This window comes from Mustela lutreola, chromosome 15 (assembly GCF_030435805.1).
Source record: "Mustela lutreola isolate mMusLut2 chromosome 15, mMusLut2.pri, whole genome shotgun sequence".
Lineage (NCBI taxonomy): Eukaryota > Metazoa > Chordata > Mammalia > Carnivora > Mustelidae > Mustela > Mustela lutreola.
This window is the reverse complement of record NC_081304.1, coordinates 58,437,312-58,452,153: the sequence shown is the minus strand read 5'-3', so window position 1 is coordinate 58,452,153 and position 14,842 is coordinate 58,437,312. Positions and strand designations below refer to the sequence as shown.

The 14,842-nt window shown below is 56.7% G+C and overlaps 1 protein-coding gene and 7 non-coding genes across 8 annotated transcripts; 4 read left to right on the top strand and 4 right to left on the bottom strand.

The window, feature by feature from the left end:
• Positions 1-53: 53 nt before the first annotated feature.
• Positions 54-126, top strand: TRNAK-UUU (transfer RNA lysine (anticodon UUU)). Its single transcript has one exon. It is a non-coding gene; the product is annotated as a tRNA-Lys (tRNA).
• Positions 127-613: 487 nt separating this feature from the next.
• On the top strand, positions 614-685 carry TRNAQ-CUG (transfer RNA glutamine (anticodon CUG)). Its single transcript has one exon. It is a non-coding gene; the product is annotated as a tRNA-Gln (tRNA).
• Positions 686-1,118: 433 nt separating this feature from the next.
• Positions 1,119-1,200, bottom strand: TRNAL-UAG (transfer RNA leucine (anticodon UAG)). The gene has a single exon. It is a non-coding gene; the product is annotated as a tRNA-Leu (tRNA).
• Positions 1,201-1,686: 486 nt separating this feature from the next.
• TRNAR-UCU (transfer RNA arginine (anticodon UCU)) lies at positions 1,687-1,773 on the top strand. Its single transcript is given in 2 exon segments — positions 1,687-1,723; positions 1,738-1,773. It is a non-coding gene; the product is annotated as a tRNA-Arg (tRNA).
• A 276-nt stretch (positions 1,774-2,049) lies between these two features.
• On the bottom strand, positions 2,050-6,843 carry HES7 (hes family bHLH transcription factor 7). Its single transcript, XM_059149602.1, has 5 exons — positions 6,304-6,843; positions 5,848-5,914; positions 3,768-3,863; positions 3,119-3,206; positions 2,050-2,795 (listed from the first exon to the last, which is right to left on the bottom strand). Exons 1-5 carry the CDS (start codon positions 6,363-6,365, stop codon positions 2,347-2,349), a joined length of 762 nt encoding a protein of 253 aa, XP_059005585.1. The 5' UTR covers positions 6,366-6,843; the 3' UTR covers positions 2,050-2,346.
• On the top strand, positions 6,551-6,621 carry TRNAG-GCC (transfer RNA glycine (anticodon GCC)). Its single transcript has one exon. It is a non-coding gene; the product is annotated as a tRNA-Gly (tRNA).
• Positions 6,844-13,973: 7,130 nt separating the features above from the next.
• On the bottom strand, positions 13,974-14,055 carry TRNAS-CGA (transfer RNA serine (anticodon CGA)). The gene has a single exon. It is a non-coding gene; the product is annotated as a tRNA-Ser (tRNA).
• Positions 14,056-14,472: 417 nt separating this feature from the next.
• TRNAT-AGU (transfer RNA threonine (anticodon AGU)) lies at positions 14,473-14,546 on the bottom strand. The gene has a single exon. It is a non-coding gene; the product is annotated as a tRNA-Thr (tRNA).
• Positions 14,547-14,842: the final 296 nt, after the last annotated feature.

Here is a 14,842-nt window from a genome sequence, read left to right as displayed (position 1 = left end):
AACTTCCGCGGGCGAACAGCTCTTATAAGCAGGAGCAGAGCTCTCCGGCAAGAGCCCGGATAGCTCAGTCGGTAGAGCATCAGACTTTTAATCTGAGGGTCCAGGGTTCAAGTCCCTGTTCGGGCGTCTGCTTTTTTTTCTCTCTTTTAAAGAGGCGGCGTCTTATCTGTATTACTTTAAACAAAACCAAGGGGAGGGGGAAAAAAAAAAGGATGACCAAAGTGCTGTTAACATGTTTCTGCGAATTTAAACGTTCAAGTAGGCACCTTCGAGAATGAACCAGGTGAGATTAATTTTAATAACATTTTATTTAACCCCATGAAATCTTACCATGTTAACCCGTAATCAGTATTTTTAAATTGTTAATGAAGTGTTAACAATCTTCTTTTCAGTAAGTATTGTGTCTTCTAAGTATAGTGTGTGTTTTACAGGTCACCGCGCATCTCAGTTCGTATTTCAGGTTCTCCAGGGAGGTGCCCATCGGTTGGGGCAGGTTTTTTGGTCTTCTTTTGTCTTCTGGGAATGGTAGAATGAGGGGCGGGAGAGGGACGGGGATGCGCAGAGCAAGAACTTCAGTAATATATAAACTTGCAGACACGCTCTCCCAATAGCGGGTTCCATGGTGTAATGGTTAGCACTCTGGACTCTGAATCCAGCGATCCGAGTTCAAATCTCGGTGGAACCTTTAGTTTTTGCCTCTATTCCGTACCATCCGGGCTCTGTTACTTATCAGCTTCGTGTGTGAGCGTCCCTTGTCCCCGGAGAGGATCTGAGAAGGAAAGGAAAAGAAGGCGCTGTCCTGTGGGCTTCCCAGACTGAGTAATCGGAGCCTCCTGCACACCAGCAGAGCACACGGTCAGCACTTAAAGATAAGCAACTTGCGCTAGTTTTGAGATAAAAACGCAATTTCGGGACACCTTACGATGAGCCGAAGGTCTCCCGGGCAGTTCCCACTGGGTCCTGCCTAGCACCACCCACGCTGTCCCGAAGACCAGGGAGGCGATGGTGCTAACCTGCACGCAGTCCTCGTAAAAACAAGGAACGTATATACATCCCTCGGGGAAGGTGCGGGCTGTTTTGAGTTCTAGGGTGCGGAGGCCACCAGAAAAACTCCACCTTGGCAGCGGTGGGATTCGAACCCACGCCTCCGAAGAGACTGGAGCCTAAATCCAGCGCCTTAGACCGCTCGGCCACGCTACCCGCGTGGAAGCCGGCCCTCCCCGCGGTCCTCCTAAGAGACTAGAGGGGCGAGACAGGCCTATGGTGGTCGTGCTAAATCCCTGGGCCTTCGGAAACCGCAGACTCAGGAGCAGCGAACGGCGAAACAGAGAGGAGGAAATTGAGACACACGGATATTTGCAGCGAAACAAGTTTATTTTCGTGGGTGGGGCCGCATCTGGGGGCAGGGTGCGCCTGGGCGGGAAGCACCCCCCAAGCGGGCAGCTGGAGCCATGTATTCGCTCGTTCCTGTTCTGTTGCTCTCGCTCCCTGTGTCTTCCACCCGTGCGCGCCCGCACTGCCACTTGGCTCTCGCGCTTCCGGCCGGCTACCTCTCCCCGGCAGGCCTGAGAGGTCCCAACCACGCGCTGCTGGCATGCCCCGCCCAATTCCCTCACACCCCTCTCCCTCCCCGCCCCCTGCCCGTGCTAGTACCCGTAAGCCGTCAGACGCCGCCGCCCGCCAGGTGGCTCTGTGGCGCAATGGATAGCGCATTGGACTTCTAGTGACGAAAGAGCGATTCAAAGGTTGTGGGTTCGAATCCCACCAGAGTCGATTTTATTTCAATTTTTTTTCCCTTCCCTCTTTATCTGGTTTTTCCTTAAAGGTTCCCATCCCTGCTCCCCTTCCCTATTTCAGTGTTTTCCACCTGTTTCAGCTCCAACCTCAGTCTCCGCTCTGCTCTCTTCTTTACTTACCTGTCTGCCCCGGGGCTTGGGCCGTGGAGAGCAGGACTGGGAAGGGCGGGAGACAGAAGGAAAGGGAGACAGAAGGAAAGTGGGCGTGGACGCCGACATAAAGGCAGGCCCCTGGCTCGGGGACACACGGGGATTTAATAACCACTTTATTCCATGCACTAGGGACTCGGGAAGGGACTGGGGCTGGGCCGGGGGCAGAGAGGGTACAATCCTAGACGCAAGGGGGGGCAGGGAAAAGGGACAGGAACCGGGGAAATATATATTTATATAGATACTCTAATATAGACCACATCTCACCCGCGCGCTGCGCCCGCGCGCCCCGCCGCCCTCCCCAACACCTGCTCGCCCCGACGCCCGGGTCCCTCTGCTGCCCTCGGGCTGGAGTCTCTACCTCACCCCCAGCCCCCGCCCCCACCCCACCCCCCAAAGCTCAGGGCCAAGGTCTCCAGAAAGCGGGCGGCGGGGGCGGCGGGGCCTTGGGCGCCCCGTCTTGTCTGTGAGGCGGCGGCGGCGGCAGCAGTCCGGTGAGGGGCGCCGGCGCGCCGCAATCCCCAGCGCGGGGCGAGCAGGGGGACGGGGACCAGGCGCAGCGCGGGCTACGGGGGCCCTGGTGCACTGCGGGGCGCTGGTGCAGCGCGGGGCCGGGCGCCGGGGCGGCGGGATCCAGCGGTGGGCGCGGCGCTTGGGGCCTCGGATCTACCGGTTCCGGCCGGGGCGGCTTGGGGCGCAGGTAGCCATGCAGCGCGGAGAAGAGCTGGGCGCGGGCGGCCGGGCTGGCGTCGTGCGCGAAGGCCGCCAGGCGAAGCAGGCACTCGCGGAAGCCGGACAAGTAGCAGCTGGCGAGCGCCTCGGCGTCCTGGGCTGGGGACCGGGGGACCCCTGGAGCCGCGGCGGCGGGTGCGGCCGGCGGGAGAGCGGGCGGGCAGGGCAGGGGCCCAGCAGGGGTGAGGGAAGGGGCGGGGCGCAGAGATACCGAGGCGCGACAGCCGCACAGACAGAGACAGGAAGCCAGGTGGACGGACAGAGGGAGAAGATGAGGGAGACACAGAGACAGACACGCGCGGGTATTATTAACCTCGCCTCGGAGCAGAGCCTACCACTCCCAAGCCCACCGTCCATCGCAGGGTCCGCCCCAGCTACCCCGGCCCGGGCCTCGGTGAATCCCCCCTCCCGCCCTCCGCTGCCCCACCCCCGCGCTGTACCCGGGGGCTCCACCCGGCTTCGCTCCCTCAAGTAGCCCACGGCGAACTCCAGTATCTCTGCTTTCTCCAGCTTCGGGTTGCGGAGGTTCTACAGACGGGAGGGGGAGGGCACAAAGACAGAGAGGGGTGGGGAGAGAGGGGGAAGTGGCAGGGGGAAGAAGGGAGGGGGGGGGATGCAGGAGCTGGGGGTGCCCCGGATCGCGTGTGCGCGCTGCCCACGGAGCGCGCGACCGAATGCGGAGTGGCGATGACCAAGAATGGACCCGGGAAACCGTGAGACTACACCGTCCGACCCGAGGGCAGGAAACTAACCCCCAGTGCGAGGAGGACTGAAATTAACCACCCTGCCTGCTGTTCTGAGGGGGTGCGGCGGGGGAAGCGTTTACAGACCCAGAGGTTGAAAATTGACGGACCCTGGGAGTGAAATTTACAGGGCCGAGTGTGAAACTTACAGACCCGAGGGGTGGCCATGAAGATCGCGTTCTGAGAGCGAGAGGGGGCTCTGGGATGGGATTCCAAGGGCGGGGCTCGGGTCAGGATGCCTTGGGGCCTGGGTCGCCAGTGCAGCATGTGTCCCCACCCCAGAAGGAAGCCCTGGGACGCGAGGGCGGGACGCTGGGGACGGTTCGGGGAGGTTGGAAGGACTGACCTGGTCCCGGGTCCGCTCCAGCAGCAGCAGCCTGAGCTCTTCCAGGCTGCGGTTGATGCGGTCCCGGCGCCGCTTCTCCACCAGCGGCTTCAGCATCTGCGACCACCAGGAAAGGGAGAGCGGGCCGACCGGACCGAGACTCAGCGCGGCCGCGCGGGCGTGCGGATCCCGCCGCTGGGAGAGTCCCAAGCCCACTCCTTCCCGGACACCCCAGCGAAAGCCTCCGGCCGGGCGCTTTGGATCCCTCTCCGCTCCTCCTCCCTCCCAGCGCCCGCAGGGTCAATGTCTGTAGCTCGCCTCCTCTCTCCCGGGTCTTCTGCATTCTCCTCTCTCAGTCTTGGCCTCCCTCCTCCCCTCTGTGTCTCTCCTTCTCCTCCTCTTTTATCTCTACGTCTCCGTCTCGTGCAGTCTCTCTGTCTCAGTGGAGAACTTTGCGGGCCCTCTTTGCGCCCAGACACGTGGCCCGCAAGGTGCCGGGCTCTGAGTTCCCGCCCTGAGTGTAGAAAGGGAGATACCCAGGGCGACCGCGCCTCCTCTTCTCCCTCTAACCCATCTATGCAGTCAGCTTTCTCCACTGCTTCTAAAAGTTTCCACCTAGTCTCAGGCCTCTGGAACCAGTGCCTTCAGGGCCTTCTCTCTAAGGCTGCACTGGGCCCGCTCTGGATCACGACACGCGCGGAGCAAGTGCCTCGCCTCTCCGCTTTTTGTTTCCACCCGCCTCCCTTAGCTCTGTGCTCCCCTCGCTTATTTCACACAAATTCCCGGCTTCCCACGCCCTGCAAGCCGCAAGGTGCCGCGTCCCATTACCCAAAACCAAGACCTCTACTTCTGCTGCCCACACAGCCCCTGCTCTGACCCCGTCCCCTTCTTCAAAATATGCAGTTTCATTCCCAGCTCCTGGCGCCCTGGGTTCCCCATGCACCTCCCCCCCTTCCAACCCTGCGACTCCAGCCTCTTTCCTCACCCAGGGTCTCAAGGACGGGGTCCCCGGACCGGACCAGGGACCTCTGCTCCCTTTCCTCCCGCCTCTCACCTTGGGGCCGTCCCTATTCTCCGCTCGATCCCGAGTGACCATCGCTTCTCCGGACCCTTGTGTGGACCGAGCCCCTGCCCTCCCGGCTCCTTATATCCCGCGGGCTCCTGGAGGGGGGGGGGGGGTAGGACCCAGACCCGCCCCCTTCGGCACCCAGATCCCTCCCCGAGCGGCCCCCGGCACGAGGCTCCCGGAAAGGGGAGGAGTGCGAGGGGGGAGGGGAAGGAGGGGAACTGGCCTGGGAGTGTGGGAAATGAGGGGCCAATGCAGCACCGGCTGGTTTAAGGACCCTTAAGGCTGTATAATGAGGCGGAACCCAGCTGAAAGGAGGAGGTTATTAGGGGGAGAGGGAGGTGAAGTGATTTGGGACCGGCCTCAGGAATGAAGTTCAGAGCCCCCCCCCCATCGCAACTTTCTTGGGAGTTCTCTGTTCCCCCACGACTCTGAAATAAAACTCAGCATCCCTCAGCCCGCAGACTGGACCTTATACACCTTCCCCCAAAATCCACCTCCTAATTGGGTAAGGGAGCAGCGACCTGAGCGTGCTGGGCTAATCTGAGTCAACTGGGGCCCTGCCCGGAGGCGAACGAGCCTCCCTGTGCGATCTTTGTGAACCTTATTCGATTCCCCCCAACTCTGCGCACTCTAGTCTAGGCTTGGGTTGGCGGAGCTGACATAAGCACCAGAGGCCCATCTTATTCCTTACAGGACCAGGACCGAGTGTAAAAGCCGGTGTGTTATCAAGTGCCACAATAGAGCAGAGTGAAGTAGACACCGGGGAGAGGGTCACAGAGCCTGATGGCTGGACTGGGAAAGAGCGGGACCCGCAAGAAAGAGGGAGCAAGGGTGGAGAGACCTTCCCACTTAGAAGTATTTGATTCAAAACTAATTACAGGAGGTTCCAGCGTGTGGTTTCCAGGCCACCTGACATAAGTCCTACTCATGCTGCTTGCTCCTGGGGACCCCTCCTGCGGATGGGGGAGCAGGGAGCAGGCAGTTTTCTTAAAGAGACAAGAAAGATTTTAAAAAGCGATCATCAACACCCACCTCAAACCAAGAACTCGACCCTCTGCAGAATGGTGCGTGAGCACTCGGAGGCTTCCAGATAAAGTGCCTGAGAAGATAAAATCAGAGATTTTCGCGGGTCAGCCGGACTGCTCTGGACAAGGACGCGCAAAGACAAGGTTGCAGACCTAGTCGGAAGATAAGCTGCGGAGTCAGAGGCGGACGAGGCCCTCCCGTCCTCCCAGGGCCTCTCCACACCTTGGGGTTTTGTTTTGGTTTTTTTTTTTTTTTTTTTTTTTTTTTCTCGGAGCCTGCCTTGCCAAAGCCCGAACCCGGACAGACACAAACCTTGGGGAGGGCGCTCCCATCTGGGATCGGGGCCTCCGGTCTATCCCACCTCCCCCTACCTGGGCCAAATGGGAGCGCAGATGTGTGGTCCCCAGCAGCCCCCCTCGCCCCCCTCCTTGGGAACCTGCGCTCGGGCTGAGTTTTTCTCACCTGCACGCGAGGCTCGGGGCCCCGGGCTGTTCGCACCCGGGTGTGGGGCCGCCCCTGGCCATATGGGGCGACTTTATGGCCGGGTGGCCGGATCCGGGCGGGAGGAAGGCTGGCCTGGCGCTCCACCCCCGTCAGCTACTCGCGGCCACTCCTCCGCCGCGCCCCTGGCCGGCACCTTCCGCCTGGTCACCGCCGCCTCCACCTCTTCCAAGCTCAGGTAGAGTCCCTAAAAAGCTAGTAGCTGATTGCATTGGTGGTTCAGTGGTAGAATTCTCGCCTGCCACGCGGGAGGCCCGGGTTCGATTCCCGGCCAATGCATAGCCTCGTATTTTTTTTTTTTCTCCTCCCTCTTGTTCCCAGATAATGGAGAAGTCTGATAAAATGTTTGAGAAGCATCTCTGTCTAACATTTCTAGCAAATATTAATACTCGAGTTTTTTACCCTATGGCAGAGTTGGAGGCTCTGGGTCCCCATCAGGATTCCCAAGGTCCTCCCTCCGAGCCCCGTCCTCCCAGCCCGGGGGTCCTGCTGCCTTCCACACCCCTCCCTCCGCCCCCCGGCCCCGCACCTCCGCAGGCGTGACCCTGAGAAAGGACCCGCCGCTCGGATCCCGGCCCCGGGGGTCCTCCCACCCTCCGGGGAGGGGCGGGGCCTTCCCGCCTTGCGCTCCCCAAGTCCCGGCTCTCCTGGCCCTTCTCTTCCGCGCTCGCTCTCTCCCGCCTTCTGTTCTCCCCGAAGCGCGCTTGCTTCTTCCACGTCCGTGGGGCCCGGCCTTTCGGTGCCGCCCGCTTCCTGGGCCGCACCCCTCCCCGCGACGCGCTCGGCGGCCGCGTCTCTCGCCAGGTGTCCCGGCACGTCCGCGCGGTTCGCGGGGTTGCACCCACGTCCGCGCGTCTCTAGCTCCGCAGCTCCGCCCGCGCGGCTCGTTTCCGGCGCGCGGGGTCTCTGATCTCTCGTCGTCTCTCCGGGTCTCTGTCCCCTCCCGGCACTCTGCGCTCCCACGCTCCTGCCGGCCCCTGGGAAGCTCGCTTGCACCTCCGGGCTCCCCGCCGCCTCCCCGCCCGCCCCTTCCCCGCCGCTTTGATCCCGCACGCGTCGGGCAGGCGGGCGGCCGGGCGCCCCCGCCAGCTGCTGCGGCCACTTGGGAGCGGGGCGGGAGGAGGACGGAGGAGGAGATGGGGCGGGGGCGACCCCGGCCTCCCCCGCCCTCGGCTCGCCGCTGCTCTCTCCGCTGGGCTCCGCAGCTGCCGGGACTCCTGCGGGCCCGGGCCTCGGGGTCTCTCTCCCGAGCTCGCCCTGGGCCTGCTCGGTCTCGGCTTTCTGCCCTCTGTCCGTTTCAACCTGTCTGTTTCTCCTGGGGGTTCCTGTCTCTGGATTGTGTCAGTGATGCGCGGTGCTCTCTTGGCTACTCGCAGCCGCGACCGTGGCTCCCAGCAGGAAACTGTACAACAATCTGGGCATCTGTCTGCGAGCGCGGCCGCCCAGTTAGTCGATATTTATGGAGTGCCTCCTGGGTGCCAAGTATGGGTAGGCACTGAGGGTGCACTGGGTCTGGGCTCTCCTGAACCTGGGGAGGGGAGTACAGAAAATAACCAAGAGCGCAGAAAATAATATAGTTACTAGTCTGGGGGTGTGGGGTCTGGACACCGCTCGGGCCATGGAAATGGCTTGAGAGCGAAGTGCTGCTTTTTTTACTCTGGGTGGTCAGAGACAGCCTCTAGGAAGAGGAAGATATTTCCTCTAGGAAGAGGAGATATTTCAGCCCAGCAGATCCCGCAGAAAGAAGCAGGTGACAGACACAGCAAGTGCAAAGGCTCTGGGACAGGCATGGACTTTGCTTGTGGAAACTACAGAAGGAGCGCCAATGTCCCTGGCAGGAAGGATTTGGAGTGAAGCAGAGATAAGAGGGAGAGACGGGGCCCCATCACACAGAGCTTTAGAAACTCAACAGAGACTTTGGATTCTATTCTTAAGTGCAAGGGAAAGCAAGTGGAGGGTTTTAATGGGCAAAGTCATATTCACAGACTTCTCTTTTAAAATGACCCATTTGGCTGCTGTGTGGGAGATCATTTGGGTTGCTGGAACAGCCTTCTAGGCAAGACATTGATGTTGGTCTGTACGAGGTGGAGGCAGTGGAGACGGAAGTGAATGGGTTACTTCTTGGTTTTGGGGTTAAGTAACAGGCTGGATGATGGTGCCTTTTACTGCAACAGCAAATGGGCAAATGCAGGGCTAGTGGAGCTTTGGGAAAAGTTTGGAGAGAGAGACCAAACATTACTCTCTAGTTAGCTTAGTTGAGATCCCCTTAGACATCCAAGCGGAAACTACAGGTAGGCCAAGGATATATGAAGTTGGGAGTGAGAGGTAGAGGATAATGTGGGTGGGTCACTGGGAGATAGATGGGTTTAATGCTAAGAGACTAGAGCACCCAGGGAGAGAATGTGGAGAGAAAAGAGAGGGACTGAGCAAGGAGCTTTGGACACCTCCCCTCCCCCCATCATTTAGAGGCTAGTGGGGGTTGGGGGGTAGGAAGAGGAAGAGGAGGAGGTGGTGGTGGTGGTGGTGGAGGAGGAGGAACTGGCAAAGGAATCTAGGCAGATGGGGAAGGCAGCAGAAAAGCCAAAGGAGTGGGAGCTTGTCCCAGGCCGGCGTCCCTGGGACAGAAAATTGGGAAGCCAGGAACAGCAAGTGTATAAAGGAGGGAGCCACCTGTTCTTGCTAAGCTCCTGCGAGGTCAGATAAAGACGAGAGTGAGAGCAAAGGAACCATCAGCTTAACATCTTGGACATCACAGATGACATGGGGGGAGGGGAGCTTGAGTGTAGTCCCGCTAGTGGGGACTGACTGAAGAATGGGGGTGAAGGCAGGGAGACAGCAACCATAGACATCTCCAGCAAGTTCTGCCATGAATGGTGATCAGAATAGTGTGTGGCACCAAGGGACACGGGCCATCCTGGAGGATGAAGGGAGTAGCCCAGGGAAGGAGGGCAGGGAGGAGGGCACAGGCAGGACGGCAGACTCCTGTGCCTGGGAGAGAAATCAGCCTCAGATAGCAGGGAAGGCACCTCACCCACAGGGAGATGGGGGGAGTCAGAGGGTGTGGGTCAGTTGGGGTGCAGGAAGGGTGAGACAGGTTCTCTTGGTTGTTCTCATTTCCTCAAAGAAGAGTCCAGCTCACTGCTGGAGGGGAGAGTGCTTATAAGGTCCTTTGAGGAAGAAGAAGGTGGGAAATGTTCATTTGGCAGAGTAGGAAAAGCCTCGAAGCCTCGTAGATCACAAAAGTGATCTCGGTACAAAAGTACCACTTACCATTATTTTTGTATTATTTTCTTTAAAAGCCCCCCTCCCAAATTATAGACATATCAGACCCTCAAAACCTGAGCCCCATGGTCCCGGCTGCACGATTTTCTCCAGCTGTGGCTCCCCCTGCAGATATGAGGGGGAGAGGCCACCCTCCAGGCGGATGCCCAGGGTTTCTGAGGGTTTGGCGTGGGGAACTCTGTGTGGCTAGCAGGCCTCTGTCCCTGTGGGCCTGGCTGTGGCTCCGCTGCCCATGGTGTGTGTATGGGTGTCTGGGCCTCCCCCCTCTTCCTGGCCACCGCCATCTCGACAGTGACAGCATCTGGGCTTGGGGGAGGAGAGCTCGTGTCCTACACGCGCTGGGCCCCCAGGGAGGCGGGAGGCGGGGCCAGGAACTGAGACAGCACAGCTGGTGGAGTGTCCGGAGCTTCCCCTCCCCCGCTGAGACATCTCCCCAGGCCTGGGTTCCAAGGTTGGCTCCTTCCTCTTTGTTCTTCAAAGGGGAGGCTGGCTTCCTGGGACCCCCCCCCCACGCGCCCTGTCCTGGGTAGGGGGAGTTCCTGGAGGGTTGGGTCCTGGGGGTTTGGGGGTTGGGAAGTAGGAGGACCAGGCCCTGGGGTTGGGGGGTGGGGGGCAAGGGAAGAATCAGGATGGAAATCACCCAAGAGCCCAAAACAAAATGGGATAAAACCCGCCCTGACAGGCCAGACGTTCTTGTAGGGGGAACAGTCACACATAATGCAAAATGGATTTGTGAGGTGGCGGTTAAGTGCTTTGGAGAAAAGCCAGCAAAGGAAGGGAGAGTGGGAACTGTAACTGCAGAGTGTATGAGCAGAGAAGGACTGAGGAAATGAAATTTAGGAGGGGAGAGCGGCCAGAGTGCCTGGGGGAAGAGCTCTCCAGCAGAGATGCGCTGGCAGGAAAGTCTTGAGGGACACCATGCCTGGTTTGTCTAAGGAGCAGATGGCAGGCCTGGGACGAGGTTGGCCAGGCCAGAGTGGAGGTAGCAACGGAGCTGAGATCAGAGAGAGAGGGGTCGGGGGCAGGGCCTGATCCCCTGGGACCCTACAGGTGGTTCCCAGGACTTTGTCAGGAATCACCCATTTCTGAGGGAGATGAGGGTGCATTGGAAGGCCCTTCCCCCCACCCCCACAACTAGCTTTTTTTTTAAAAAATATTTTATTTATTTATTTGACAGACAGAGATCACAGGCAGAGAGGCAGGCGGAGAGAGAGAAGGAAGCAGGCGCCCTGCTGAGCAGAGAGCTTGATGCTGCAGGGCTCGATCCCAGGACCCTGGGATCATGACCTGAGCCGAAAGCAGAGGCTTTAACCCACTGAGCCACCCAGACGCCCCAGCTTGCTTTTTTTTGTTGTTGTTCCATTTCTAACACTTTCAACACACCTGTACAGTTATCAATATTATCACTATCGGGATACGAAAATTAATATAATACCATTATTTCATCCCTCAGTCCATATTCAGATTTCCTCAAGCATTTCAGGGATGTCCGCAGAGTTCTTTTATCCTGTCGCAGGTCCCAGTCCAGGATCATGTGGTCGCATTTCAGGGCCAGGTCCCTTCCATCTCATTTGATCTGGAAGAAGCTTCGCTGTTGATCTTCACAGTTTTGAAGAGTTCAGACCGTTGTTTGGTGGATCCAATGTTTCTTCACTGTTAGGATCAAGTTATTCAGAGTATGTCTTCTTGGCAGGGACATCACCACGGAAGTGACATTTTCCGTGTTGTCGCATTAGAAGACACAGAGTCAGTTTGCCTTGACACTGAGATACTGACTTTGGTCACTTGGTTAGATGGGGTTGGCCAGGGCTGTGCACTGTAACGTTATTCCCCGCTCCGAAGAGTAATTACTATATAATTTGTCAGAACATACCCTGAGACTCGTTGCTTCTTACAGCCCCATTGAGTTTCACTATCTACTTTTGTATTCATTGATGATTTCTAAATCAATATTTATTAGCTGCCAGTTTACTGTAAAAAAAAAAAAAAGCCATCCTCTTCCTTCCCATTTCACTTATTTATACTGCTACGAACTTTGGAGTTTTACCTGATTCAAGGAATTATAATCCATCATAATCACTACTGATTTTATCACTACTGATTTTAATGCTCAATTTGTCCCACATTTAGCCAGCAGGAGCTCCTTTAGCTGTAACGCCTCCCTGCTATGTCTTTTTTTTTTTTTTAATAGAGACCCCAAATTCTTTGAACATTAATTTCCTGTGTAACAAAATGTTGCAAGACCATCTTGTAATTCCCTAACTGAAGCCCTGGAATCAGCCCTGGAATTAGGAGCCCTGGTTTATTTTAGAGGAGAATGGTATTTATTTATTTATTCACTCACTCATTTATTTAAAGATTTTTTTCATTTGACAGAGAGAGAGCAGGAGGAGCAGAGGGAGGGGAAGAAGCAGGTTCCCCAAGGAGCCTGATGCAGGACTTGATCCCACACCCTGGGATCATGACCCAAGCAGAAGGCAGTGGCTTGACCAACTGAGCCACCCAAGCAGCTGGAGAAGAATGGTATTTAGTAATCAAGATCTGGTCCCTAGTGTGCTTATTGCTATTTGTGTATCATTCCTTCTAGGCTTTCTCAGTGGAAAGAACTAGGAAATATATAGGTTAATATGTGTGCTTGTTTGTGTTTATGGATGCATTTATTGCTACATCTATACACATTAAAAATCATGACTTCATATTATTATCCTATTGGAAGATTTTAAAGAGAGGAATGACAAAATCTTATTTATGTCTTGAAAGTATCCCTATGCCCATGTGTTCAGAGTAGACTGCAAAGGAACAAGGAAAAGAAAGGAAGTAAGGAAATAATCAGGGGGGCTGTTGTAATAATCTCAGTGAGAGATGTGGGTGGCTAAGACCAGGGTGTAGTAGTGACATGGTGACAAGGAGCCAAGTTTTTAACATGTTTTAAATAAGAATTTGCTGACTGATTCAATGTGGAGCGTGTGTATGAGAAAGAAAGAGAATCAAGTATGATACTAAGGTTTTTAGTCTGACCAACTGAAGAAATGGAATTTTCTGAGATAGAAGGTCTACAGATGAAGCTCATTTCAGGGGAAGCCAGGAGCTGGTTTGGCCATTGTGTTGGTGATCAGATATCACAAACGAAAATGATATTAGATATCCAGGCAGAAACGATAAGTAGATAATAGCATATATACATCTGTAATTCAGGAAAGAGTTGTGGAGCTGGAAATTAACATTTTGGATACATTAATGAATTATTAGTTGATATTTACAGAGATCACTAAGGGCATGAGTACAGATAGAGAAGGGATTGGAAAACTGATCGGTGGGGACATGCTGACATTTATAGATCTAGAAGGTGATCAGCCAGCAAAGGAGTCTGTGCATGAGCTGCTAATGATGTAGAAGGAAAATCAGAAGAGTTAGGCAGTCTCAGAGGGAAAGTGAAGAGAGTGCTTCTAAGGGGAGGGTAAACATGGGTAAGTAGTGATCAATGGGTTTAGCAATGCATGGTCATTTGGTAACCTTTATAAGAGCATCTTGGACCAATGGGGTTGGGAGGCACTTGATCGGAGAGTGTTCAAAGGAGAATGGGAAGATGGAATTGGCGGACAGCAGGTAAATGATAACATGTTTTGCGGAGAAGGGGATCAGAGAGACGGATTGGGAGCTGAGAGGGGTGTGTGTGGTGTCAGGAGAGCTTTTGTTTTCCTGCTTGTTTCAAATCGGAATACGTTTCAGAATGTGTTTAGGGTGATGGGAGTACTCCAGCTAGGGAGGAAAACTGGTGGTACAGGACGGAGAGCAATACCCTTGAGCCCTTGTGGGCCGGGGCAATGGGAGATCTGGTGAGCGCAGGGCTTGGCCTTGGTTGGGTGGAAGGAAGGTTCATCTACACCACTGAGGGAAGGAAGGAACATGTAGCCACAGGCAGGCAGGCATGCAGGTGAGATTGCAGATATCCGTGGGGAAATCTCTCCAGAATGCCGTATTTTCTCAGGGAACCAGGAAGGCAGGCCGAGGGAGGAAGAACGGACTTGTGGTTTGGAGAGAAAGAAGAGATGAAACAGTCGTATGGGAGACTTGCAGGGGGTAGGGAAAAAGGGGATGTAAGGCGACAGCCACCCGTGTTTGGGGACGCGAAGGATTCAAATGAGTAGTTCAGTGACTCGCAGGACACGCCCGTGGGAGGAGGCGCAGGCCGGAGCGTAAGGCCCGCAAGGGGGCGCTCGCGCCATTGCTCGCGGGTGGCCGAGGCCTCGGGAATAAATGCGGTATCTTCCCCAGGGGAAGAAAGCACAAGGAAAACGAATGATTTCTCCTCCGAAGGCTACGGTAGCGCGCATTCCCAAAAGTACACACGCTGTGAGCAGGATTCGAACCTGCGCGGGGAGACCCCATTGGATTTCGAGTCCAACGCCTTAACCACTCGGCCATCACAGCCGCGTGCGGCTTGGGGCCTGCGCCACTATAGCTGCCTATCAACGGGCCCGCCTCCCGCCGGCCCCACCCCCCGGCCTCGGGACGTCTGAGCGCCTGCGCCTCCCCCTGCGGCTGGCCGCGGCGCTCGCGCTCTCCTTCCCCGCCCCCCAGCTCAGCGCCGCGGGAGCAAAATGAGCCCGAGCCCAAGGCCAGGGCCCACGTCCTCCAACGCAAAGCATGCCCGCGTTACTCCGGTTCCCGAAAGGGAAGCAGGAGTCAGCCTGCGAATTTCCACTAAAAGTGCGCGCGAGGGGAAAGCTCCAGGTGGAATTGGCTGCGGAGGAATAAGAATCTTGTGATGGATGCCCCATGGCGGGGCTTTGGAGGGCGGGCGGCGCATCGCCCTCGCAGCAATAATATATCACCTCGCATGGGGCCAGGCACCGCTGGGATTCGAACCCAGGATCTCCTGTTTACTAGACAGGCGCTTTAACCAGCTAAGCCACGGCGCCGGCGGGAGGTGTTTTCAGTCTGAAGGTAGATCAGCCACTCCGGAGAGTAGGTAGGTGAGACCCACACACAGAACGACGGTCGTCGCGGGTCCTCTGTGACGTGGGCTCCAAAGTTTTCCCCTCCTTTTCCAGGTCCCGAGCCGGTGACTTAACGCTCCGCCCCTCCCGTCTCCCACATCTCAGGGGCCCGACTCGACCGTGGATGGGTACGTGACCTCAAGTCCTGCCGCCCCCTCGGACTGGCCTTCTCTTGCGTGGTGACAGATGACCGAGCAGCTAAGCACCCTCACCTGCTT

Excerpts from the sequence above, each read along its gene's own strand:
- HES7 (XM_059149602.1), bottom strand. The coding sequence starts at position 6,365 with ATGGCCAGGGGCGGCCCCACACCCGGGTGCGAACAGCCCGGGGCCCCG. Across the intron at positions 5,915-6,303 it reads GCCCCGAGCCTCGCGTGCAG|GCACTTTATCTGGAAGCCTC; the intron begins GTGAGAAAAACT and ends TTATCTTCTCAG. Across the intron at positions 3,864-5,847 it reads GGTCGAGTTCTTGGTTTGAG|ATGCTGAAGCCGCTGGTGGA; the intron begins GTGGGTGTTGAT and ends TGGTGGTCGCAG.